A 27,506-nucleotide genomic window follows, 5' to 3' on the forward strand; every position below is an offset into this window, starting at 1 on the left:
ACGCGTTAGTCCTAACACTGCATTTGACACAAACTTATGCATGTAAAATATGTATTTTTATGCCAAAAAGTATTCAATATATATTATTATGCTATATAAAAGTTATCCAAATTGTGCCTTTAGTTATATTTTGTATTACCTCAGATTTATCCTCATTTCAGTTTATAGTAACAGAAATTTAAGCTGCTGAATCTGGTGTTTGGAAGCGCATCCCTGTGTGGCACACTATTATAATGTGTATAGATTTAAACGCATGATTGTAAATTTGTAAAAAAGAATAAGTAACGCAACACCCTGATTAATCAATGAGTTTTTTGTGAGCCGATACTCTTCATCGCTGCTGTGGTAAATGTGCATATCACGTGTATTTCATTCAAGACGTCTGGATAGTAAAGTCAGAATGGATGCATGGTTGAAAATATATATTCAAATAATCTCTTTATTCATTTGAATTTTTACACCACTAAAGACAGGGATAGGTTCACACAATGGGCATGGATATTTTTCAGTTATTTGATGGAGGAGGAAACTTTTAATAAAAATAAGAGCCATTTCCTAAATTCTCATGATGCTGAAAGTACAGCCAAAAAGAGGAGCAATAAGACGGTATGTGCCAGATTGACTTCTTTCACTTGCTATTGATGTTTTATTCTGTACAGAGGGACAATTTGTACAAAATTAATCTAGATATATATATATATAACACTACATGAAACAAGGTAAATCATATATACAATATTAAATGAAGCATATAGTACAGGTGACATACAAAAAGGACACTTTAAGTTATGTTTTGGAAATAATATGTTAAAATTAAAAGATCTGAGAAGATCCTGCAGAGAGAACAAGCCACCAAATCGTTTTTAAATCATCTCTTCTCGTCACGGTTGACTTGTTTTTCAGCACTAAAAGGAAACCTCCGACCTCTGACTCAAACTCATTAAAATTCATTAAAACATCTCTCCCAGCAAGCAGGACTGTTTCATAAACAGAAATCAGTTTGGTGAATGGCATTCCTCCAGGGTAAAAGGTACATGTTTAACATGGTAGTTTTAATTTACATCTTTTTGCATTCAAGCAAATACAGTATTAATACAGTTAACAAGCCAAGTCACAATGTCAGTTTATTTTCAGCATCTGGTATTTTTGCGGCCGTTTCACGCCGGCGTGTTTCAGCGCGGAGCAATCCGAACGGCCGGAAAAAAGAAAGAAAAAAAAATAAAAATCCAGAACTTGACATCCACACTATTAACCTCCAGAGACAATACAAAGAAATACAACACATCGAATATGAAGACCTCTAGCAGACCTTGGTTTAAACAATGGTACTGACTGGAAAATATTTCCTGAACTTTTAAAATCTTCCTCGCTGAGAAGGACACAAATTATAAAACCTACAAACTAGAAAAGTGAAAGTAGGACTGGTAGCAAAACAAACATGCTACGTCTTTACATTTGGTAACTCTTGTGGTAGGGCTTGAAAAATCAAAACAAACAAACAAAAAAATCGGAATAACTTCTGTTCGATAATAAACCAATTCCATATTTAATTCTTGGAGGATATTAAACCAACTTATTCAATAAACATAATGAGCAAATGTTCTGAGTAATGCTAAAAACCAACAAGTTGAGTTGCAGGTGTAAATTCTCTATTCAACACAGGAAAAACTCACCCTCTATTGCATTCCCCTTTACATTTTCCCCATTTATTTTATATAAATATATTCATACCCTATCTTACATCATCACGTGAATGCACCATGCTCTGCATTTCTAGTCAGCAGGCACCTGTTACATGTGACTGAGAGCTTACAACACCTTGCTACAACCAATTCCAACAATATAGGCAGCAAATACACAATTTTCATGCAGTACCATTGTTTGAACTGTAGGCTTCACCATGGTCTGTTTTTTTGTTTTGCTTTTGTTTTGTTTTTTTAAATATTGCCAATGAATGTCAATTAGCAAGCATACAAAAGAACGGCATATGGCACAAAACAATAAATGAAAAGTGTCAAGATGTCCACAGGACAACTAAGTCTTTACTATCCATCTTTTCGGGAGATTGCAAGGCTAAGGACAGGCCTCAGTTTGGTCTTAAGTGGAAAAAGAAACCAAAACAACAACAACAAATAAAAAAAACAAACAAACCCCAAAACACCAGTGACTGGAAACAACGTCAGGTGTCCCTGTTAAAGTCACAGATACAAACATGGATCGAACAGAACACAACAGTCTTGGCACTGACAAGATGCGTGTTACAGCAAAAATAAAGAAAACATACAACAGGTAACAGAAAGTTGCATCTTCTATCTGAACCAATCGGGTCTGTTTTTGTTCCCTTTGAAAGAAAACAAAGAAAAGACTAAGAGACGATCCTCAGACGTTTAGTCAGGCAGTTCCTAATTTTTTGTATCCATCCATTGTGAACACATTTGTAAGAAGGAATGAAGAACCTGTGTTGTGCTGTCTGTACTCTCAGGTTCCACATTTACAGTGAGCGCACCGTGACGTGAGAGGAGAATGGAAGGTGAACAAATGAGGAAAATGATGAGAAAATACGAGTCTAAAAGTCACACACATATACTACTACTCCTCTTCAAATAAAGGTAAAAAAAAAAAAAAAAAAAAAACCTGAGAAAGCAGAAATTGGAGGGAGGTGGATACAGGTTTTCTGTGCTGGAGCAGCAGGAATAAGGAAAACTAAGTATTCTGGGGGAGGGGACTGACAGGAGGGATGGAAAGCCCAGCTTGGATCACCAGTGTAACTCTGGCACCTGGGCATAAAAGATGTCCATGGCTGTAGAGTGTAGGAGGGTTAGTTGAACCAAGAGCCAGCAGATTGTGGGACCTAGAGTCCATCGTGGGTGGTCAACATGTCTTCAGCTCTGCGGTGGGACTCCAAGGCTTTTGTGGTGTAGATATCCTGAGGCAACTCCGATTTGCGTCGCATCATGGGTCGCTCTTTCCGCTGCTCATGCTGCAACTGTTCGAATAACAGAAAAGAACAATAGCCGAAAAGTTGGGCTCATTTTTATTTTCAGGATTATTAAATAATCTTCAGGACAGCGACAGATATCATGATCCAAGTTACAAACTACACAATAGCTGAGTTAAGATTTAATGCAATATACTTTACACAGTTTTTAGTCATTTGCATAATACTGAACTCTAAACTACCATCACAACACACACACACACACACACACACACACACACACACACACACACACACACACACACACACACACACACACACACACACACACACTTTCCAGTAGTCTATTGTAGCTAACAATGTAATGTTGCTGATCTCACATTTCACTCACAGTAGACTATAGAAAACATATCAAATGGAAAAAAAAAGGATAATGCTAAGAAAAAAAAAAAAAAGTGACTTGTTTTTAATTTGATGGCAGCAACACCTCAAAAAGTTGGGAGAGGGCAACAAAAGGCTAGAAACTTAGTGGTACTTCAAAAGAAACAGCTGAAGGAACATTTAGCAGCTAACTGGGTTAATTGGAAACAGATCAGTAACATGACTGAGCATTAAAAAAAAAAAAAAAAAAAGCCTCTAACAGAGAGGGTTGTTTTTTTTGTTTTGTTTTTAGAAATAAAGATGGGCACATCTGCAAAAAAACTGCATCTAAAAATTGTGAACAATCTCAGGATAATTGTCCTCGTTGTAAAATTGTGAAGACCTTGGAGATCTCATCATTTATAGTGTATACCACCAAAAGATTCACAGAATCTGGAGAACTCTCTGTGTGCGAGGGACATGTCTGAAGATCAACACTGGATGCCTGGGATCTTTTGACCCCTCAAGCAGCACTTCGTTAAAAACAAACATGACCCTGCCATGAAAATCAGTGCATGAGCTCAGGGACACTTCTACAATTCACCGTCTGTGAACACAGTTCTCCGTGCCAGCCGCAAATGCAGATTAAAGCTTTATCATGCAAAGAAGAAGCCATATGTGAACATGATCAAGAAATACTATGGTCTTCTCTGGACCAAAACCAGAAAATTGCTCTATGGTCAGACAGATCGAAATGTGACATTCTTTTTAGAGAACAGCTTGCACATGTGAAAAGGCAATCTCAATGTTAAAAGAGTAACAAGTGGTCAGATTCAGAATATGTCTTTCAGTAAAGGCCTTGCATATTTCAGCAAGACAATGTTAAACCACATACAGCATTCGAATACAACCGCAGCTCATAGTAGAAGCTGAACTGGCCTGCCTGCAGCCTAAACGTTTCACCAACTGAAAACATTTGGTGCACCATGAAACAAAAAGACAAACAAACACACAAAAAAAGGAAAAGACAAAAAAGACCCAGGACAGTAGCTGGAATCCTATAAGGCACAATAATGGGACAACATTCCTCTCCTGAAAGTCCATTAACGGGGTCGCCTCACATTTACAGTTTAAAAAAAAAAAGAAAAAAGAAAAAAAAAAGGGAGGGGCTACAGAGTGTTAAACATGGCCCTCTCCCAACTGTCTGAGATGAATGATGTCTACCATCAAATAAAAAAAAATAAAAATTTTCTTAACATTATATTTCTTGAGTGTAAATACTTAATATTTTTTGTGCTCTACCGCAAATAAAAAATGGGTTTATCTGCATTTTACAGTTTCCCAACTTTTATTGAATTGGAGTTGCAATAGTAATAATGAATAAAACTGCTATCTGTAGCTAGTTGTGTTTAAAGTATTTGGTAATTTTAAGGGGAAAAAGAGACAGAGAGAAAGTCAGGTTTACCTGAGTTGCGCCCTCCTCAACTGTCTTTTTTAACCTCTGAACATCTTCTATCAAAGGGACATCCGTCTCCATTGCTACAGGACTATTGAGGTCAGAGGAATGAACATAGATAGAGAACTATGATGAAAAAAAGAAACAAAAAGAATGGAGAAAAGACTTTCAGTTGCATGCAAAGAAGAATTAATCCAAAAGTCAGTGAATGATTTAGAAAAGGAATAAGAGTGTGTCGGAATCAAAATGATTGAAAACATTAAGTAATGATTTTAGAAATTTGAGTTTTTACTAAGGAAATATGAAAAATATTGTATCAGATTTAGAAAATTTAAAAAAAAAAAAAGATACTAAACTAAATATTTGATTGTACCTGAAGCACAATGAAGCCAAGTCGTGCTCTTTGGGGTGGAAATGTTACGTTTTTGCTGAGTGTATCTGGGAAATATACTCATTCATATTAATACCAGCTCTCATGGCTATGTTGTAAATAAGCTACAGCTAGCAGGTGCTTGTAGCAACTACTTTAGCATGAAACCGCTAGCCAGTCTTATGCTAAGCTAATGTAATCAGATGCTAGTTTTAGTTCCCAGTTTAGTCTAAAGGTATAAAAGTGATATCAATTTTTACACTTGAATGCTGAAATATTCCTTTAATGACGCCTAACAACGAAACACCATCGTATTTCATGCTGATTTTAGTTTTAAAGAAATTATTTTGGATTCCTAACACCACATTTCTAGCCAAATTAAAATGACTCCCATAGTTTTTAGATCTCTCGTAGAAGGATAGAAATTCCCAATTCAACCATTCACCACAACTACACACTGTTCCTCAAAGATCTTTCCACTGTTACTAGTGGTATTACTAGGGAGGGAAAAATGAATCTCTAAGCTGGGTTTTAAACAAATACCACTAAACAAAACCTCAACAGGAAAGAACAGAAAGGAAACTACAATTCAGCAACACAATTTTACACACAGGACACGCAGAAAACACACCTGGACCCAAGTATTTGGACAGTTTTACACATTTTCAGTTTTTCCTTTAGGCTCTGTGTTTCGGTAATGACATCAGAGATGGTAAAATAAATTCCAATGAATTGGCTTAATTGGAGTGTGTATGCACTAGCACAGAAAGAACATTGTATTTGACTGTTTTAAAACAGTCCATTCACTCAATCAAAACCATTATTTTTACAAAAAATGCTAGGGGTTTAAAAGGACAACCTGGCCTTAGTTCTTTATGAGGAAAACATATGTAGCATTTGTTTTTAAGCCATATTATGCATTTTGACTTCAGTTGCATATTATGAGACTGAATCTGGTCCTTGAATTTATTATTATTTATTTACCAATTTACCGGCAGCACTTCAGCACAGAGACTATCTGTCCAAACAGTTAGGGTCAGGAGTGCATATCATATAGTTTGACACACAAACAGACTCACAAACAGTTAAGAAGGGATTGTGCTTAAATAACTTCACATACTGCTCACCTGTGGATTTGATTTGGCGAGGTTCTCAATCTTGAGCCAAGCCTCTTCGCGTTCTTTTGACTTTGCCTTTTCCCTGTTTAACAAAGCACCAACCCATCTGTCACTAAACGGTTCCAATCCTCTGATTAATGTGAAATCCAACACAACAATTCATCTGCAGCATTAAGGCTTACTGTAATTATGCCCCACTTCAGCATCGGTTTAAAAGACTGAAGGAAGATGAGACTTTGATGCTTACTTGTTTTTCTCAGCCCTGTACTGCTGTGTGCAATCATCAAAGAGCTTTTGATTCATCTCCATGAAAAGCTTCAGAGCGTTGTAGATGAGGCCGTGGATGGTCCTATGAACACAAGGAATAGGTATTGAGAGTCAAATAAGAGCAGCAGCATTTGTGTAAAGGTCACTTTTGCCCTGGAGGATCAAACCTAAAATTATTACTACAGACAGACTTAAAATTTAAAACATACATTTTAAACAGGTGGCATTAAATGAAGCATATTGACAGAATGAGTGCAAACATATATAGGGATTACGCGCCCTTTAAGCCAGTTTTAATTTGAGTCTAGAGTGATGTGAATAGAGTTGAGATATGAAAGTTCAGCAGATGAAAAGTAACTGAGGGAAATATGTGAACTACTGTGCCAGGCATCATGTCAGATTGATGTTATGTGTAATCAAAAGTACACACAGAACCATCTCCACACGAGATGCAGCTTACTTGTTCCAGTGGGTTTTTGAGTTGCGGTACAAAGCGGGGAACATAATTGGCAGAATCTTTGCTGCGTTGTCGCTGATCAGGCTCATGATGTACTCGTTGTTCCAGTAGTACAGAGCTCTCTCGGCCACCTAAAGAGAACATATACAGTGTTTTTTAGGAGTCACAGCCACTACAACTTAAGCACTTCTTTGCAGGGTTATGAAAATTGTGATTATCCATCCGGTACCTGAAAGTGGGGGCTTGAAACACATTTGGCCAGCTGTCTGAAGAGAGGCTCTTGCACCTTAACAAACTCAGAGGGCTCAATAACATCCAAGATCTCCTCCAGCTCATTGAGGAACATCACTTCCTTGGGGCTGTGAGTCTTCGGCCAGTACTTTAGTAGAGCCATTACCACCTAAATAACCAATCAGGAAGAATAAACAGATAGCAGATTTGAGCTTAAAAATAAGGAAAATACACTGAAATAAAAACAAGGCATCACAGTGTAAAAATCAAACAGGCGCATAAATTACAAAGTTTCGACAAACAGCATAAAGCTAAATGAGAACTACCCTAGCATGTTTTTATTAGACATACCGGCTCAGTTAGAGTGCTGTCCTTCTCCAAAAACTGCACCACGCAGTAGGCCAGCTGCAATTCACAAACAAATACATTCATTGGACAGTCAAAGTATCTGAACCAATGCACAAGCAAATTAAAAGGAAAGGGGACACGAGTCGACTGGCTGAGACATGTAGTGACTGAATGACCTGCTGCTCTCATGAAAAGAGGAGTCTCTACACAAATCATATAAGGACAAGAAAATATGGAAAATATGTATACGTAAATATTTTTTTAAAAAGTTTTAATTAAAAATATTAAAAAAGCTTGTATGGCTTACCTGTGGATGGTAGACACTGAGTGATTTGACTTTGTGCAGAGGCAATAAAACCTTCAACAGGAAAATCTTGTGCTCTTCTTTTAGTGGTAAGGCAAATCCATTGATTATGCTGTCAAAGAGGGAAAAAAAAGAAAAACCCATTAAAGAATCATTAGAACATCTAAAACACTGTCTGGCATGATGCAACAGCTTGAGAAGAACTTACAGCCTTCATATTCAGAAAGCTTTTACATTTAGTTTAATGTGTTTTGTACTAAAATAAAAAACAACAACTCAGATTTCATAATAAGCACAAGGTGTCCTTGTGCTTATTATGAAAGCCAAAGCTCGCACACCAGCGCCATACCTTCCAAGTATTTCCAGTAGTTCAGCTATACCGTTATGGTGCTCTGTCTCATAGATAAACCTGTAAGAACAAGTTCAGACTTGTTCAGTAGCAATAAACAAACTCTTGATAAAGGAGCAATTAGCTTATCCAAAATGAACTCACCTATAAAAAATGTTATTGATCTGTTTTCTGATGTATGCTCTCAGCCCCAGGAACTTTCCATAGATCCTGTGGAGGGTGGTCTTGAGAAAGTCTCTCTCTCTGGGATCCTCACTGTCAAATAGTTCTAGGAGCTTTGAGAGATGAAAAGTGAAATGTTAATATTATTATTAATATTATTATTATTATTATTTATTTTGCTTTACAAACTTTTTGGTTACTACCATTCTCATGATTTATTTTTAACCACATGATAGATTTTCAGAGTTCCGTGAAAAAAATATTAGGCCCTCTTTTTTACCTGCATAACAAACTTCTGGTCGATGTATTTCTTCGCTATGTTTGGCTGGAAGTCCGGCGATTCTAAAAACCTAAGGAAAAATTCATAGACGAGCTGCAACAGACAAAAGCAGAATATATGCAAGCACATTATAATCAATCTCTGAGTGTCTTCTAGGTTAGAAATAAACGTTTTTCGACTTGTGTGTAGAAAACTGAATGAATAAAATGTCAACCTGGAGGTGAGGCCATGCAGCTTCAAGTGTTGGCTCATCCTCTTCAGGATCAAACTCTGCTCCAGTTGGGTTGGATGATGGAGGCAACGTTCGAAACATATTCACAGCAAACTGAAACAAGTAAAAAGGAAAACGATAGCTTACTGTAAATGTTTATGTTTACTGTAAATGACTGCATGCAATTTAAGCAGACTTCCATTTGTCGTTTTGTTAGGGAACGATATGAACTACAACTTTAGGATAATAAAGAGATATTTTTGACATAAAATATTGCCCACCGTTAAACTAAACATAGTTATAAAAGATATTTCAAATAAATAAAAAAGAAAAAAAGACTGATTGACCATAAAATATGTTTTCCTTCTAGGTAATGGTAGCTTTGTCCTTGTAATTGGGCCCCAAGGGTTTAGCCCACAATAATCCAAGTATCTTGTGTTTCTGGTCTCTCAGTGTCAACTGACTCCCCTGTGGGCTTCTTCCCCACAAAGCAGATCATGGGACAGTGCAGGTGGCCTACTAAAACACTGAGTGCCTTGTTAGAAAAGACAGGCTACAAGGTAGATAGACTGTCTGCACTGTGCTGTGCTGCACTGCACTTCAACCAATAACCAAGGGCACTTTCTTCATTTTAAGATGAAAAAGAGAAAAAAGACGAGGAAAAAAAACAAAAAAAAAAAAAAAAAAAAAAACAAGAACAAAAGCCACAAATAAAAAGAGGGCACTGCATTTTATGTAACCTCTATATGCATTTCTGAACATTACAGGTAATCTTTTCAAAATGGGAACAAAGTTATAAAACTCATGAAACAACTGAGCTTTATTCTCTCAAACAACAAGTGAGCGTAAAACTCAAATATTCTGTTTTGTTTTTATGCTCCATTTAACCGAGTTAAATGCTTTATTGTTGACGTGAACAGATGAACGCAACTGGATACAATAATTCACAATTATATTGTTTCCATCATAAACAATTTAATTTAAATTCATATTTATCATAAAACACCAACAACTCAACAGGGCCTTCATTCAGACAAATGAGCTGGCTGACAATGGTGTTTCCATGTTATGTTCAGCTCTTTCATGTACATCAAACAATGAGGACTTAATGAGCAGTGTTATGGCCCGTCTAGGGGTGGCCAGACCACAACATAAGGGTGATCCATCCTCGTCAGACCACAAGCAGCAACATCATTATCAGAAATCTGATAATGATGTTTAATAAATCATTATCAAACTTTACCAATTGTGGTAAAGTTTGATAATGGTTTATTTACAATATGTTGACTCGTTATTAAACCAAATGATAGCAACTTGCCTCCCCAACTAAGAAAAACCATGACAAAACTATAATCAAACAAAAAGGCAGTCCATCCCTAGGTGGACAGGCGAACAGCACTGGGCAAGTGATAAAAGGTCTGCTGGTTGGGATGAGCCTAGGATGAAACAGCTTTATTTTGTGGTCTGGCCACCCCTAGATAGGCCATAACATATTTGGGGGCTCCTCCGGAAGTTGAACCCGGGACCTGTCACATTGCACAATATGAACTAATAAACGGTTAATTTAACTGAAATTGGGTACAAGTCAAATAGACATTAGACCACCAACCCGCTGAATAAATATACAGATTGACACGCCTGTAGAAATAAGGAAAAGGTTACAAATAATGGCCGATTACTGGTGAATACATTAACCCTATAATGTAACCACGTACAATGCAGGTCTTTACATGTTACATTTTGCTTTCAGGAGGAAGTGGATTGCGTAAACAAACATGCAGATTACGTGTTTGGCATAATGCTATCAAGCAAAATGACAACAGTTGTTGTCTGCGGTGGCGTGACGTGCAATAACATTTCTGGGCAGGCAAATCTCAGGATGTGGTGGATCCGCATGGAATCGAATATGTGTGGTGCTCACTTACTTACTGATCAATTAGTGCATCTCTAGTTAGCACAATTCCTCCTGTCATAACAATCTTGTTTTACTTTGATTCTTTTTAAAGGTTAAGTTGCTGCCGCAAAAAATGAGAAGGCCATTCTTTCATTACTTCCTAAACAAACCGCTGTAGCTCCTGAAAATATAAAATGCATCCCTCTGTGTGCCAAGAGAAAGTCCTCTGCTGGAAAAGACCCCTTTTAATGTAAGAGCTTTCATGTGCCTTTTCTCTCTCATTCCCAGTGGCTTTAACCTACTTCATTCTTTTAGAAGAAAAAAAAAAAAAACTCATACAAGTGATGAGAAGAGATTTTCTTGTTTAGAAAAGGCTTACACATCAGTAATGCAAAGTTAATACTAGAAGAAAGCAAAAACTCAAATTTACGCCTTCAACTTAGGATGCTTTCTTTATATATATATTTTATAGTGTTAAAAAACCTCACATTGCTCGTTTTTTACTAAGTCATCAGTAAAAAAACAAAAGAAAAGAAAAAACCTTTCAGTTTCCTATCTGGAAAAACAAATACTGGAAGAAGCCTCCGTAAAAAACATTTAAAACCCGGATGGATTCAAAAAAAAAAAAAACAAAAAAAAACAACAAAACATGATGTACTACACAAACGCTCCACTGAAATCTTATTGGAAACATTAGCAGAGTATCAATATTTTTAGCCCAAGTTTCTGCCTCATCTTTAGCATTAGGGACAAACCTAACTCCCTTCAGCTCTACTGACCATGTGAACCACCTCCGGGTAGATGGGCTCTGTGATGACGTTCCTGTTGTGGGTAATGTACTCCACCATTTCGCTTAGAGCCGCCCGCTTCACTTCCTTCCATTTCAGGTCACTCAGTGGGTCAGACAGGAAGTCAAAAAGAACGCAGCACTGTCGCAGCTTCTGGATGAAGAGCTTCTCCTGTTCCGCAGGGGCCACATCTAAAGAAACATGGAGAGGGGAGGAAAAAATTAGGTGGGTGAAGAAAAGGCAGAGGGAGAAGAGTCTTGGGACAACTGAACGAGTGTTGAAGGCTGAAAAGTGGTGATGAAATAAAGTGGTTGAGAATATAGAAGAAAGGAGACGTATGAGGGTGAGTGAGGGGGTCACAAGAGAAAGGAAGGGAGGCGGTTTATCTGTCAAGGATGACAGCTAAAACTGCAACATGTAAAATGGCAACAAAGTGAAGAGTAGCAAATGAGTCACGAAAACTGAGGGCGCTGAGAGAAAGACTAAGATGGTTAGGCTAACAGAGCAGAGCAGAGCAGAAAAGACAGGATGGAGGATAGAGGGAGAAGGATTTGGGAACTAGGTGAATGGTCACACTAACCATTTCACACACACTGAGAGATGTCTAAAGGAACCTTAGCTAGTCATTACATTTGTCCATGGTGGTTTGAGGACTCTCTGTTTTGCTTTGATTCCAGCTGAGCTCAAGAGCACAGGCTTACAAACAAACAACCTTTGCCAAAGTGCACACTTCACACATGAAAACCCAAGGAGGAAATAACCATTTTCAGTGCTACCTGCTCATGGGGTGCAGTAATAACACATAGTGACACCATAATTATGTAGTTACTTGACACAACTTTGATGTAGCCCATTTCTTTTCCTCTTTTATGATGTTTAATGTTACCTTTGAAAGTCAGAACTGAAGAAAAGTCTTCACAAAACCCCAATGCCAACAGAAACCAGCTGCTTATCCAAAAACCATAAATGCAGACCAAAATTCTGAAAACAGAACTGTATTTTTTTAAATATTGTAGGCATCTACAGTAGCAATACATAAATAAATAAATAAAATAAACATACCTAGTTACTAAAACTTACAGTGGTATTAGATATTCACTTGCAACCTTACTGATGCCAATAGTGGCATCTTTGCTTCCTCCAGCTGACATACAGCAATGCTGCAGTCAGGGAGGCACAAAGCTCCGCCCCCACTAGCAGCTGAACACTGAATATTAGCATAACTGGGTGAAGCATCTTAAAGACCGACAGCCTGGGCTCTAAAATAATTTGAGAGGTCAGTAAAGCTTCCATTTCAACAACACTTAAGTACTAAACATTATCGGGGTGGTGGATACATTAAAATTAACCATTTAACTATTAGCTATTACTCACATGAGCTGCCTCTATCATTAAGGCAGCGACTAGTGGCTATGGCTAATAATAAAGTGACCGTTTATTACTGTTGAAGCTAGGCAGCAAACTAGTCTGGCATGATGCAACAGCTTGAGAAGAACTTACAGCCTTCATATTCAGAAAGCTTTTACATTTAGTTTAATGTGTTTTGTACCAAAAGAAAAAACAACAACTCAGATTTCATAATGCCCATGTGCAACACTAATAAATAAATGTTAAATAACAGCAAAAAAATAATTATTTGCCTAAAATGTGGTCTGTCTCTCATAAGTCCTTTTTAAAAAAAACTTTTGCCTCTTAATTTAGTCTTTTTTTGTAACCCCATGTGGCATCACAAATAGTATTTTTTTGAGTATGAAGTTTAATGCAGTCTAATTTAATATACACGATGAGCAACTTGCAGTAACACAGTCCTCTGTTCAAACCCAAGATCCCTGATCTGTCTTTTCTATGTGGTGTTGTCGTCGTATTCCTTCCCTGCTTGTGTGGTTGTTTCTGGAGCTCTTTTTTTTTCTTTTTTTTTCAGAACCATGATAGTTAAATGTTGTTGTTGAAGTGAACTTGAACAAGAAGTCAGGGATTCATAAATGTGACTTAACATTATTTAACTCATTCACTGCCAGCCATTGGCAGTGAATGAGTTAAACCCATTGACTCATTCACTGCCATTGACGTCTATAGCCGTCAATGGCAGTGAATGAGTTAAGTGTCCAACTTTTTCAACAAACAAATAAATGCACCTTAAAATACCCCCATGCCCCCAAAATACACCATATATGCTGACAAGCCTAAAAAGAACTAATCAGTGAAGGTGAAGCCTTGACTGAGGGCTGGCACTTAAGACTTGGATGCAGCCTGCACTGGGGGAGGCTGATGATGCTATGGGTGACTAGAGGTACATCATATATATGCACAGCAACGGGAGGGGGGGGAGGGGGGAATCCCATTTGTCTTCCATGAGTGTACTGCAACTTGTGGGCTTAGAGCTTACTATTACTGAGATAAGCAAATTAGGTTGTGAGGCAAATTATGATTTATGAATTTAGCAGAGGACTAAAATGAGAAAAAGGTGTGCATATGCACCAACCAGCTACCAGCTGATAACACTAAACTGAGCACTGCAAACTGGTTACTTGAAATCAACATATAATCATATTATTCTGAGATTAATTAATTCCATCTGGTCTCATTATGTTTTTCCATCTCGTTTTTAATTACAATTCAATTAATTAGCAAATAAACAAACAAGCAGGCAATCATTGCGACTCGATAGACACTTAGGAGGAAACAGCTAAACATATTCAGCTTTGCCCTACTTTTACTGAACCTACACAAAGAGCGACTAAGTCAACAGCACACTATAGAGGATGGTGCACATGCACGCGTGCACACAAAGCCTGTGTGTGTCACATTCTTGCAAACAGGCAGATTCTAGGTAAGAAGAGAGATCTTCTATTCAGACATAATGGAGACTTGGCTCGGACACACAAATACACACACACACTTCTGCAGTGTCAGTTTCAAGTTGGCCAATTTATCTTGATGACAGTAACAGATTGGGAATTCCAGAGGAGAGGGCAAGTGTGTGCACAGCCATTATCAGCCACTTCCATAAAGATTTGGCAGTCGACGGGGCTGTCAATGGAAATAACAAGGAATGAGAGCTTCATCCAAGATATACATCTTTTTTCATTATCCCGTCAAAAGCAGGTGAAAACCATTTCCCAAAGTTGACACAGCGGTTTTTTTTTTTGTTTTTTTTTTAGAAAAAAGCCTGTAGACTAAACTTGAGGAGCAGCATTTTAAACTCCCAATCTGAGATAAGTGGAACTGTAAGAAGGCTTAAATTAACATTTATTATCTTTTTAAGCACCAAAGTCCTTAAGTGAACCATTTCTATCTATAGCCTATAAGAACTGTGTTGTAACATATTTGGTAATTGGACCTGCAGGACACAAAGCTGTCCAGGGATGAGTTGCCAGGCTTGTGGCACTCCTATCCGGTTGTTCAGTCTGACGTCACTAGCCGTGTCTGGGTCTAAACTCCGCTGCAGGTCCATATATCAAACGATCACTATGGCATTACTGAGAGTTGAAAAACTGTCTAAAGTCTTTCATCTTTAATAAAATGATCAGCGTTCTGCTCTACCAGGTGTAACAATTGAGTTTAGCATCCAGGCATCCATGAAAACGGAATTTATGACATTTAACGGAGTTAGAAGTTAGCAGGGAGTTAGCTCGCTAGCTTCTATCTAAATACAATATAGCATGTCCTGACTGCAGGGTTTTGGATACAAATTAAAACGTACAGCTCTGCTATCACTTCCAGCATAAATGAAGACAGAAAACTAAACAGCAGTGACGTTTGTAGGGTTACTGAAGTTGGGCTAGCTGGTATATAATGATTTGCTACGTGACCGCTAGCGACATAGCTATGTTAGCATAATATAAACAAGCTAACTTTTTTTCCACTCGATAAAAGTTAACGTGAGTTTTCTCGGTGGTCAGGAACAAATGTAATCGCATGGCAGGATGCTGTAAAAGGACCAAACTTCAGCCAGGAGAACAACTGAGATAATCCATCCACAATACGAAGTTAGTCATTCATATACTGCTGCATGGTCTGGGCTGTAGTTACATCCTAAGGTTTTAAAAACTGAGCTTAAATAAATGATTAGCGGTAATAAAAGCCGAGGGAGGTCAACAGGGATCACTGACTGTTTTAGGAGCTTTTTGAGATCAAATAGAAGAAAATACATAACATTAAACATGTTAACAACACAAAAGCCATATTAAACGCAGACTACTTTAGACCCGGAAGTAGGATTCGTCGCGTCATCACTGAACAACCGGATTACATAAGCCTGTCTGTCTGTCTATACTGTAAAGTTTCTGTGCACTCCTAATGTACAAACCACGTTGTTGTGTAACACATAAAAAGGCCCAGTGTTGTGGTCTCAAAAATGATGTTAACCATAGTGTGACTTCTATTAATATAACTCATAGAAGCCTTAGGTGGGAAGAAGCATGTGCATGAACACACAAGCCCAAGCATCATGTTTTGTGGAGAACAGAGAAAGATTTATCTTAATACCCCTCAATTCAATCCAAGATAATAAATAAGTGGGAGTCACATTGGAGCCATAGTCAATACGGTTTCCTCTGTAAATGGGTCAAATGAACAGCTGCTAGTCTGAAGCCGGGACGGGTTTGGCAACCTGCCTTATTGACGGTACGATATGATCAATGTAAACACTGACCAATTACTATTTATAGCACCACAGAAAGAAACTGTGTCATAGGTGTGACAGTGTAGGAGGAGCCAGTTTGGCCACTTTCTACCATTTCAACAAATTTGAATGGGTTGTAGGCAACACCTAAAAATACATCCATGATATAGATGCTGTCAAGTGCAGCACCCGGATGAAGGTCCCTTTTATTGTTTGGTAACAGTTAAAAGATATGCATCATTGACACCCTTGAGACACATTTATAGCTCGAGCTTCCACTGTGACTAATAATGGCGAGGAGTGCGTCTCAGCGCTTGCTGTTTAAATAATGTCTGACGAAACATAGCTTTGGATCGAGCACCATGTTCATGTTTTCAGAATATTTGAGAGACAAAATGTATCATCACACATTTCATTTGTTTACTTTGGGCTTATTTTTCACAAACTAAGCACATAAACCCACATTTCTGTCAAAGTACTGGTGGAGTGCCTAATTTACCATTGTTCAGCTAACTGTGTCAAAGTATAGTGTGAATGCATTTGCTCTGCTAACAATACTTGTAGTGTAGTGCGTGGAAGGCTCAGTTAATCTTCTAAGACTAGGCAAACATAGATGCAAGTCTTCAAGTCTATCCCCGAGATGAGTCACCATATGCATTTACACACCTATACAAGTGTAAATACGTTTTTTGTTTAGTAACAGAATAAGTATCTCACAAAAAAACGCAAGAGGAAGAACTGAATTGAAACACAGCAATTAGCCTGATTCATTCATATGCCAAGCGTGAATGGCAATCAGTTTCAGCTGGATCGGGATTAAATTTGCAAATGCTGGGATAAGAGATGTTTGATCTGAACACGGCTGGAACGATGGACTCACAAAGAGAAGAAACAGAATGAGAAAGAAAGCCCGATTGTACCACAACACTGTTGTCATTCAAGGCATTTGCCTCTTTGGCTCAATAGAGAGTAATCAATAATTGCCTAAGGCTTCATCTAACGCTGGGCTGCACCCGGAGTACAGTGGTAACAGGCTGGCCCTTTCAGACATGACTGAATACATTGTACAGGCATTAAGAGGCAGAGTCCGATGTTGTAATCCTAAAATATTGCTGCTATGCTCTGACAAAAATGGCTGGGTCACAGTGTTTTGCTTACACGACGTGCACCCGTGAGATGCCTTCTGTTTTGAATTTCTTGTTTTGAGCAAAAGGTTGCCTTTAAGCATGCCACTGGCAAGCCGGTAACAAGGGAAAGGGGTGGGGGAGCTGGAGAAAGGGGTTGCAGCCTGCTGCAGAGCAGTGGCTGCCTATAGCCCACTCACTATAAGATGACAGAATACACTAGGCCAGTTAAGAGTCACCGAGAAGGTGAAGCCATCATACAATAGCTGACTTCCACTTATCTCTGCCTTACGGACAGCGATTACCAGCTGCACAACAAACCCAGAAATACACAATTACATCCAAACACAAGAAAAACTAAAGAAGAGACCCTTCCCTAGGCTATGACCTCACTTCCTTTGACATCACTAGCTTGGCGGGGGGATGGGCAGCTAGCTACTAAAACCAGATTTTTTTTATGTAGCTCCCGGATCTCACGGCTAACCACCGAAACATTAAAAAGCAACGACTGCTTCTCCGATAAAACCGCTCGCTTTCTAAAACTAAGACGCAATAAGCGTACACTAAACGGCTGACTAGCCAGGCCAGTGAAGGGGAACAGGAGCGCAGCAACACACATCTCTCTCTCGCTCTTCTTAATTTCCATAGGACAATACAGGAAGAATAATTTGTCCTTACATACCTCTGAAGTGCACAAGAGCCACCGGCTGAAACGGCCCATTGGAATTGGGTGCATCCACAACCATCCTGTCTCCAGATTTATTGCATGTCAACATCTAAACCTCAACCAGGAAGGCGATTCCACTCAGGGCGAGAGGCCAGCCTCCATTTTAGCACAAAAGCAGATCAGAAAATGAAGCTCTGTGCCGCTGGAGGGAACTGGCTAGGTAGTGACGTAAACAGCGAAGGAGCCAGCTGATTGGCTGAGTCCATGTTGCTCTGGCTCAATCGAGACGAGGACTGCTTCGAGAGAAGGGAGATGATTGGATGAGAGCTTGCATAGGAGGTGGGTCATACGTCGGATTTTTTATTTTTTTTATTTTTTGGTTTTGCTCCTCCTTTCCACTCACTGCTCTCCTGTGACGCTCTGCAAAGCAGGCCCTGCTACAGATCTTAGATCAGATTAACTTGAATCTTTTCTACAGTTCAGCCATTAGCAGCGGGTTTGGCATAATCTGACTTAGGATAAGCAGCTGGAAATAACTTACTCTGAGAGAGAGAGAGAGAGAGAGGCCCTGGCTCAATCTTCAAAGTCTTTCATTGTTTCCTCCTGTCATTTCTCCTTGGTTCTTTATCAAAGGGAGCTGGAGAAGAGGGTCAGGTGGGGGCTAAAGTCTCTGGATTCAATGAGCAACACAGACAAGCGGAAACCACATGAGAACTGAGACCTGGACGGCTCAGGGTTGAAACAACAGTGGTCTCCAGCAAGAAGAGCCACAGAGAGCCAGTGGAGGCACTGCACACAAGATGAAAGACCCATTTATAGCATGTAAAACAATGTGAAATCAAATAAATATAAATAAGATGAAGCTACAATAAAATTTAGTTGGTGCCTGACATACTTTGTGAAAGTGCCTTACGAATCCCACACTGTTCTGAGCAATGGCAGGACATACAGCATTATGTTGTGAGTGATGCCGGCATTCTTAGTACAATTAGCTGTAAGCAGGAAATGAAAGCGAGAACACAGAAAATTAAATGCATAGAGACACAGAATAGAAACTCCAAACAGCAGTGGTTTCCTGTCTCACAATTTACCTGATCAGACAAATGTTAAAGTTAATTAGAAATATGAGATAAATACTACATATCTGAGTATGCCATGTTCTACATTAATCTGTAAAATGTAGTAGTCGGCTATGCTTATTTCTTCAGTTACTGTTAATAACGTGACAAATGTTTTTGTTTGTGAATAATTACTTTGGGAATGTTTACTTCAGCACAAGTAATTCTTGCAGACACTGAATGATTAATCTGCATTTCATCTTTACATAATGAAGAGGCTGTCCTGCTTTTCATGTGATTTATCAGAGGACACAGTGAAACCACATTCACACCACAAGACAGACTAGGCTTTTCATAACAGAAAGGGCTTCACAAAGCCATTTTCACAGTCATTTAAAAACAAAGGGACCGTGCTGTGTTGCAACAATGGACATAGTCAGACAATTAATTGGAATTTAATGAAGAGTCCAACAAAAAGGCCAAGATGTACAGTATGTTCCAGCTATCCTGAATCTCTTATTAGTCAGTGTTCGTCCCATCCTGATGCCACTTAATGAATGTTGGACACGTTCAAATAATGTACAAATCACAATTAAGCAAACATAGAAGAAAATGGATTTACTCTAAAGGACATTTGTTGCACAAAAATGTTTTATTTAAAAGACACGTATATTTTGCTTCCAATGAGAGAGACTTTGTTACTTTTACAGTGGTCTTGAAAAATAGTTCTTCGGGCATTTTGAAGGTCTTTCAAAGTTTTTTCAAAGGACCATTTTCAAAGGAATGGTCATGTTTTTTCACTAAGCCACTTAGCACTGACCTATGAATCATTCAAGCATAAAAAAAGCCCCTAACACAAGGGATGAAAAAGAGTTGTCCCCACACATAACAGACAACTTAGCAAAACACCCTGTGTTGTACCAGTGCCAAAGACTTCACGCCCCAAGGACCTCAACAGCTACAGGCCGGTGGCTCTGACATCCCACCTGATGAAGACCCTGGAGCGGTTGGTCCTGGCTCAGCTTCGGCGCCTAACAAGCTCATCACTGGACCCACTTCAGTTTGCCTACCAGCCTGGCATTGGAGCGGATGATGCCGTCATTCACCTCCTAAATCGTTCCCTCGCTCACCTGGAGACCGCTGGAAGCACTGTGAGAATCATGTTCTTTGATTTCTCCAGTGCCTTCAACGCTATTCTTCCCTCGGTTCTGAAGGACAAGCTGGAGAACTCTGGAGTGGCCCATCACCTCACTACCTGGATTTTGGACTACCTCACTGACCCGACCACAGTATGTGAGAACTCAGGGCTGTGTGTCGGACAGGGTCGTCTGCAGTACGGAGGCCCCAAAGGGAACGGTTCTGGCTCCGTTCCTCTTCACCATCTACACTGCAGACTTTTCCCACAACTCCACCCAGAGCTTCCTGCAGAAGTTCTCTGATGACTCTGCAATAGTTGGCCTCATCACTGATGGGGACGACAAAGAGTACAGAGGACTGACCCAAGACTTTGTGGACTGGTGCCAGCTGAACTACCTCCAGATCAACGCCAGTAAAACCAAGGAGCTGGTGGTAGACTTCCGCAGGCACAAACATCCTCCACTGCAACCACTGAATATCCAAGGTATGGACATCGAGGCTGTGGACAGCTACAGGTACCTTGGTGTTCATCTGAACAACAGACTGGACTGGACTCATAACTCAGACGCCCTCTACAGGAAAGGGCAGAGCAGGCTGTACTTGCTGCGGAGACTCAGGTTGTTTGGAGTGGAGGGTCCACTCCTGAAGACCTTCTATGACTCTGTGGTGGCCTTAGCTATCTTTTACGGTGTGGTCTCTGGTCATCTCTGCCGGGGACAAGAAGAGACTGAACAGGCTGATCCGAAGGGCCAGCTCTGTTCTAGGATGCCCTCTGGACCCAGTGGAGGTGGTGAGTGACAGGAGAATGGCGGCTAAGCTGTCATCACTGTTGGACAACATCTCCCACCCCATGCAGCAGACTGTGACAGCACTGAGCAGCTCCTTCAGTGGGAGACTGCGGCACCCACGGTGTGGGACGGAGAGATTTCGCAGGTATTTCCTCCCCACTGCTGTCAGACTCCACAATAAAGACTTTAACTGATCAAACACACACATCCACACATGTGCAATAACACTAAGTGCAATAATCTTCTCTGGCATCGTTGTATTTTTACTCAGTTGTATATAGCATTTGTATTCTATTTTTATCTTATTGTATATTTTATTCTATTTTATTCTACTGTGTATAGTATTTTATTTTATTCTATTCTGTACAGTTGTGTACTGTATTTATTCTTATTGTATTCTAATTTTTGCTTCATAACTTTTGCACTGTCCACTTCCTGCTGTGACAAAACAAATTTCCCACGTGTGGGACTAATAAAGGTTATCTTATCTTATCTTTGGCATATCTCGCAAGGCTGTGCAATGTGTCCTTAAAAATTTTGAGGAAACTGAATAAATGGATCACAGAAGCAAAATGGCTTAAAAACTGTCTACAGTAGATGAAGCAAAGGCCTGACACAAGATGGGATAAATGCATCTGGTTCTTTAGTTGATCCATTTACTGTTCCCTAAAGCTTGATCAGGAATGGTCTTAGTGGAAGGGAGGCTGTCAATAAGCCATTCTTAAGGAAAAGAACAAGGAGAAAAGGCAGAGGTACACCAAATTACACAAGAACTGGACTCAAAATGAGTGGCAACAGTGATGAAATTTGACATTTTTGGTTCAAATTATTGTTAGTATGCATTCAGGCTCTGTCATGGTTTGGGGCTGCATGCCAGCCAGTGATGTTGGAAGCGTCTGAGTGGCAACAGTCTAATTTCTTAATCTGACAAACACACTCTCAGTGCAGTAAAAGCACACAATGGTACATTATCAGTCATGAACTGTCCTCCTCAGAGCCTGAACCTTAACATTAATGAAGCAGTGTGGGATCATCTTGGCAGAGAACCGAACAAAAGGCAGCCAACATTCAAAGAAGAGCTTTGAAAGTCCTTCAAGAAGCCTGCAGAACAATTCCTGAAGACTACTTTAAGAAATGACAAGAAAGCTGCCTAAGAGAGTTCAGGCTGCATTGAAGAATAAAGGTGGTCACACCAAATATTCACTTTCAAGTTTAATAGAATTGTACAAACTCTGTATTTGCCTTATGTACTGAAATTCCATGTATGTTTGCACATATTTCAATCAATCGCGACACCTTTTTCTCATTTTTCTAGCAAAATATATGCCTCAAGAGTTTTGCACAACACTGTATATTGCTTCACTTATAACTGAAAAATAAATGTCTTCATTATTTTAATAGGTAAAAATTTCTCTTGGCAAGTAATTTCTGCATTAGCAGGTACAACAGTAAGTTTGCTTTGGGTTCTCTGCACCTCATTACAGTGTGAATTAAAACTCATTGAAAAGAAGCACCCAGTGACACAGAGGAACATATTAAGCAATTAAAGCAAAGGCAGAGGCGAGGCAGGCCAAGTGTATTGCAGTTTTTATTCTTGTTGTTCTCTCTCTCAGGGGCCAAAGCCTCTCCAAGAGGTGCCATTACATTCCACAGCCATGACAACGAGAACCAGTATTTACTGAAAGCTGCCACTTACTTCTTGCAAATTGGACATACTCAAAAGCTTCAAATACCACTGTTACTCTATGGGAAATACTTCTGGTTTCTGAGATCTAGCGTATTAGTTCACTGTTAAAACTCCCACTCAAAACCCACAGCACAATTTATCCTATTAACATGTCTGATAGGTCAATTATACATTATGCCTCCCCCCTACTTCCTCCACTGTTGTACAAAAGTGTTAAAAACACAACAGTAAGCCATATTGTTGCACTTGGTGACACACATACAAAAATTGTCTTTTACTCAACAGATATACTATTTACACCTTTTTAGAGTCACAAGTCCAGTGAAGTCATACAAAAAGTAATTCGTTTGTTGAAAAAGAAATCTATTTGAATAATGCTACTTGTCTTATTCTCAATGTACAGTCAGCCATAGGGCAGTAAGACTTGAGATTATGCTAGAATTCAATGAAAAATCTCAACATTACAGCTCCCAAAATAACAGCTCTTTCATTTTCAGTCAAAAGGTGGCAGCACAGACTGGGCCATCTGTGCAAGAGGCTTCTGAAACACAAAGCTACTACTAAATGTTTTACTAACACCTGGAGCAACTTGCTGTTTACTCGCCTTCATTAAACATGCAACGTTGTCCTACTGACAAGATTTTGTCCATCTCACCAAATGAGACCATGTGAACCCACGGTTGCACTCCATGTAAGAAAGAAACAGACAAAAACTTTCATATATGCAGCAGCTCTAACACATGCATGACCTTTGTAGACTTGTAACATGTTTCACTTTTCATTACTCTCAAAAGCATACACACACAAACAAAATACATACAGGACTAAAGTAGTTTTGTCTGTAGTTTGTAGCTGTCTATTTTTATGTATTTGATTACTGTGTGAATTTATTGGGATTCAGTGTAATCTTGGGGCATATCTTATAATATAGTAATATAGAAGAAAACATTTAAATACTTTCCAATAACAGTGAAGAATATCAACCTAACCTCGGCTAAGCTCCTGCACATTGTCCTAATGAAAGACCTTCACAGTGAGCTCCTGCTCAGAGTAAGTCAGTAATTAATAAAGTGTGTGGGTGGTACTCACTTATTTTTTTTCATTCATTGATTAATAACTTGGTTTAAAAAATCTGCAATGAAAATGTGAACAATAATAATCCCAATCAAGTTCATGTACCGGTAAGTGAAGGTGTAACATGTACATATATCTTTTAGCATTTCCATTAATATTCACGTTAACATTTAAAGTTCTTTAGTCTCTGCCCTGCAGATGTCACTGATCTGGTTTTCATGAGCAGGTTTATTTGCAAGAACTCTCATTAAATCTCAGAAACGTGGGTGTTCGGGCCATTTCTTTAAGCTACATGTGGAACTCTCTACCTCCTCACATTCATGCGCTGGACTCATTGATATAATTTAAGACTGCTCTTCAAACTTTTTAAACAAGTTTATTCACTTTGATTGAAACCATAGCCATATTAGCCTTAGCCATATTCTGTTTGTTTTATTGAATTTATTTATGATACAACTTTAAATACTACTTTTAACTAACTGCTAAGCTATGCTCTGTCATGGTATATTTCAGGTTTGCTGTTTTAATTGTATAATCCGATTAAATGTATTCTTCTTCTTCTATTATTATTATTATTTTTATTATTATTATTATTAAAAAACTCCCAATACATGTCCAATGTGTATTCAGTGCCATCAATATGACTTATGTAATTTTCACAGTCATCAGACAGCTTTATTGATTTGCAGCCATCAGATCACCTCACTGCAGGGTTCAAGAGAACATTCAGTAACAGAAACACAAAGCTAATTATTACTTTTCAAATTATCATTAGATAAACTGCCACACTCTGCCAACCGTGTGCGTGTCTCACTCCACCCCTGTCTGTGCTGCACGCCTCTATTGTTCCTTTGTAGTGTCACCCACCTCATCCAGGTATGAGAACAAAGCATAGCTGGGTATAGTTTACAGGAAACCACTTAGGCCAAATCCTGTCTGTAATGTGGGGTGTAAAGAAAGAAGCCATGAAAGATTGATGCAAATGTTCAAACCTCAACCTAATTCAGAGTCAGCATCCGTGCACTATGTACCAACTGAATCAGTCAATGCTGTAAATTGGCAAACTGACAGTGGAACATGCTTGCTATAATTACAGGTGTCTGTTTGCTGGTTTGTTTAATATTAATACTAAACTGACACTGAAACAAGTACAAGTCTCCCATCGCAGTTATCCACATGGCTTGGCCGGGCTGTGTTATAACATTAGCTTATGCAACATTGTTTATCTGACACGATTAACATTACGGGCCATGCTCAAGCTTACGTTAAATGTTTGATTTGGAGCTTTCTTTTTTTTATTGTTATCCAGTGGCCCAGATTCAAAGATTCTTTTAGTCCATTCGTTCAGTGTTATCTTACATGAGCCCTCCATGGTGGGTAATATCTGTTTCTTCCAGGTACGATTGCAGATACAGCTGATTGCACATCATTTGCATTACAGATAAAGCTGATGGGCAGTCTGCTTAGATATAAATTATGTAGTGAGACCTCAAGGTTAAAAAGATGGTTATGAGGATCCACCAAGGCTATGAATTGTTAATATGATTCCCTTCATCCATAATGGCCAAACGTGCAATCTAAGATAAAGGTCAGCTTGTGTTTTCCAGAAGAAGTGTAGCTTATCTCTGCATATAAGCGAACTGTAGTTGAGCTGCATTTGTAGAAGACAGGAAGAAAAGAAAGACAGCTCCTTTTTGGGATACTGTATACTGAAGGAGGCATACCGGCTAGCTCGGGTAGCTTGTGTAGTTCTCTGTTAGCACTGAGGGGGAAAAAGGAAGTGCTGAACCTCTTCTCCCTCTTGACGGCCGATTGTGACCCTGGCTGCTTTACCCTCATCAGCTGAGTTGCAGGAGGCACTTTCTTATTGGAGCCCTGCAGAAATAAGAGTCATAGTGGAAGGGCTCTTGTTACTAGAGCAAGGTAGGGAAAGGTAGTTCCTGCCCCGAAGGAAATGGCACAGGAATTATTTTTCTCAAGTGTCACTGCAGAGTCCAAGGGAGGGGGAGGGGGAGAGGGAGTAGAAGGGGCGAGGGTGTTGCAGTTAAGGCTCAAGTTCCTTTCTGAATCAGATCGGGCGATTCTCAATTAAGCAACCTGATCACAGCCGGCGGTGTGCTGTACTGCATCTGCTGACAGAGATTGTGATGGACCTCAGTGGATAGAATAATTGAACATAGATGGAAAGGATACAGCTGTCAATGGGAACACACAGCAGGTCCAGGAGTCAATCAATCAGATCTTTTCCGAACTCCACTCAACATCACCGATGTACAAATGACAAGGACAAAAATAGCCACGACGATGGCTGGTATTACATGCAGAAGTCAAACAGGGCACAGTGGGGGTAAAAATAGGGATTGAATGCAAGCATTTTCCAAAGAAAATAAAGTCATAAGATCATGCCACAGGTCACATGAGTAGGTTTGCCTGAATTTCACGAGGACAAAAAGCCATTATACTTGAAGAACACAAATGCAACGCTCACAGAAAGCAGTAAAAGCAGTTGTAGTCAAGATAGCGTTATAATATGTGCTCATGATGCATATGATATGCATGACGTCTGAAAACTCATAAATCAACAGAAAACCTCCTCTTTGTCACTTATTAATGCTGGTAAAGCATTTGAACACAATTAGTACAAAGAATTGCATAAATAAACAATAAGTAAAAGTATCAGAGAAAATAAAAGTTTTGGCCTACAGACATTAGATCCATGTAGTAACAAATGCTCAGTAACCTTAACTTTAGATCCTCGCTGGACAGTGAGAAGTTTAAAAAAAACTTACGTCCTGGTCGCCTGCAGGCCCATTTTTACTCCCAGATTTCTTGGATCTTCCAGATTTGGAGGAGTCCTAAAGAGTGAGCATGGGAATTAATAAAAAGAAAGAAAGAAAGAAACAGATACATGAATACAAATATTCAGCATTCCTATCCAAGTCCACTTTACCTTTTCTTTTTTGCTCTTGTGAGGCATGCTGACATGGGAATCCCCAGTGTCAGCAGTGAAAGTGTGGCCACACACTGACAGCAGGCTCCTGGTTAAAACACGTCTGCTCGTATACACTAATAATGAGGCTTCCACGACTGACCATTCAAACACCATGTGACTAAGTCGGAGCCGCAAGCAGTCATCCTATTTCTACGACGGCTGCACAGCACTACTCACCCTTTGTAGAGATGTAGTTAACAACTGAAACAAATACGGTCTATGTCCGCTGTCAACACCCAACTTACTCTGGTCATAGCTGCACTTTCCAGCCCTAAACGAATGATGTGTCTCCGGTGTCGCTTGTAAAAGTGGACCACCGCCACAAGAGGGCAGGGCTGTACATGGAAAACCGGAGGTAGCTCTCTCTCTCCGTGTGCTCTTTAAGTCATTTGGCTAAAGTTGCTGTAGGATCCAGTCAGTACAATCAATCTCTTGCTTTGGAAAACAGCATATAACAAATAAAAAATAATAATTAAGCGCACTTGTTTCTTCAATTTATGCCCACAATGCAACATCATTCCTACAAATCCTCAGGACTTAAGGTGTGACACATTTAAATGAAAGAAAATACCGATTGAATTTGGCTAAATAGTACTTTAGTTTAGTTTAGTTTTTTTTTTTTTAAATCTTGTATTTTTCCTTTTTTTTTTTTTTTTACAATTAAATCATGAATGCAACGTTTGAACACTATGCTTTATTATAACTGAGCTTCCGAATCAATAAGTCAACTGAGTAATAACAAAATGTAAAAAATAAATAACTTTTACAATTATTATGAAATTTCACAGCCTCGTTGCAAATTTCAAGTATTTTTTAAACTTT

At 39.1% G+C, this 27,506-nt stretch overlaps 1 protein-coding gene and 1 long non-coding RNA gene across 5 annotated transcripts; one reads left to right on the forward strand and one right to left on the reverse strand.

Annotated features, from left to right (window-relative positions):
• Nucleotides 1–412: 412 nt before the first annotated feature.
• On the reverse strand, nucleotides 413–26,827 carry ppp2r5ca (protein phosphatase 2, regulatory subunit B', gamma a). 4 transcript variants are annotated; one of them, XM_026151847.1, is made up of 16 exons: nucleotides 26,643–26,827; nucleotides 26,482–26,547; nucleotides 25,417–25,567; nucleotides 11,525–11,724; nucleotides 8,855–8,965; nucleotides 8,641–8,733; nucleotides 8,343–8,473; nucleotides 8,199–8,258; nucleotides 7,853–7,961; nucleotides 7,549–7,602; nucleotides 7,196–7,366; nucleotides 6,970–7,097; nucleotides 6,490–6,591; nucleotides 6,252–6,324; nucleotides 4,764–4,880; nucleotides 413–2,986 (listed from the first exon to the last, which is right to left on the reverse strand). In XM_026151847.1, the coding sequence occupies exons 1-16, from the start codon at nucleotides 26,796–26,798 to the stop codon at nucleotides 2,852–2,854; spliced, it is 1,857 nt and encodes a 618-aa protein (XP_026007632.1). In that variant the 5' UTR covers nucleotides 26,799–26,827; the 3' UTR covers nucleotides 413–2,851. The 4 variants fall into 4 exon arrangements, with proteins under 4 accessions (XP_026007632.1, XP_026007629.1, XP_026007630.1 ...); XM_026151844.1 differs by lacking the exons at nucleotides 25,417–25,567; nucleotides 26,482–26,547; nucleotides 26,643–26,827 and adding an exon at nucleotides 17,964–18,135; XM_026151846.1 differs by lacking the exons at nucleotides 25,417–25,567; nucleotides 26,482–26,547; nucleotides 26,643–26,827 and adding an exon at nucleotides 17,964–18,135 and having other exon boundaries at nucleotides 2,926–2,986; nucleotides 4,764–4,845.
• Nucleotides 18,226–18,838, forward strand: LOC113011956 (uncharacterized). The gene is made up of 2 exons (XR_003270627.1): nucleotides 18,226–18,287; nucleotides 18,582–18,838. It is a non-coding gene; the product is annotated as an uncharacterized LOC113011956 (long non-coding RNA).
• Nucleotides 26,828–27,506: the final 679 nt, after the last annotated feature.

This window comes from Astatotilapia calliptera, chromosome 19, assembly GCF_900246225.1.
Source record: "Astatotilapia calliptera chromosome 19, fAstCal1.2, whole genome shotgun sequence".
NCBI lineage: Eukaryota > Metazoa > Chordata > Actinopteri > Cichliformes > Cichlidae > Astatotilapia > Astatotilapia calliptera.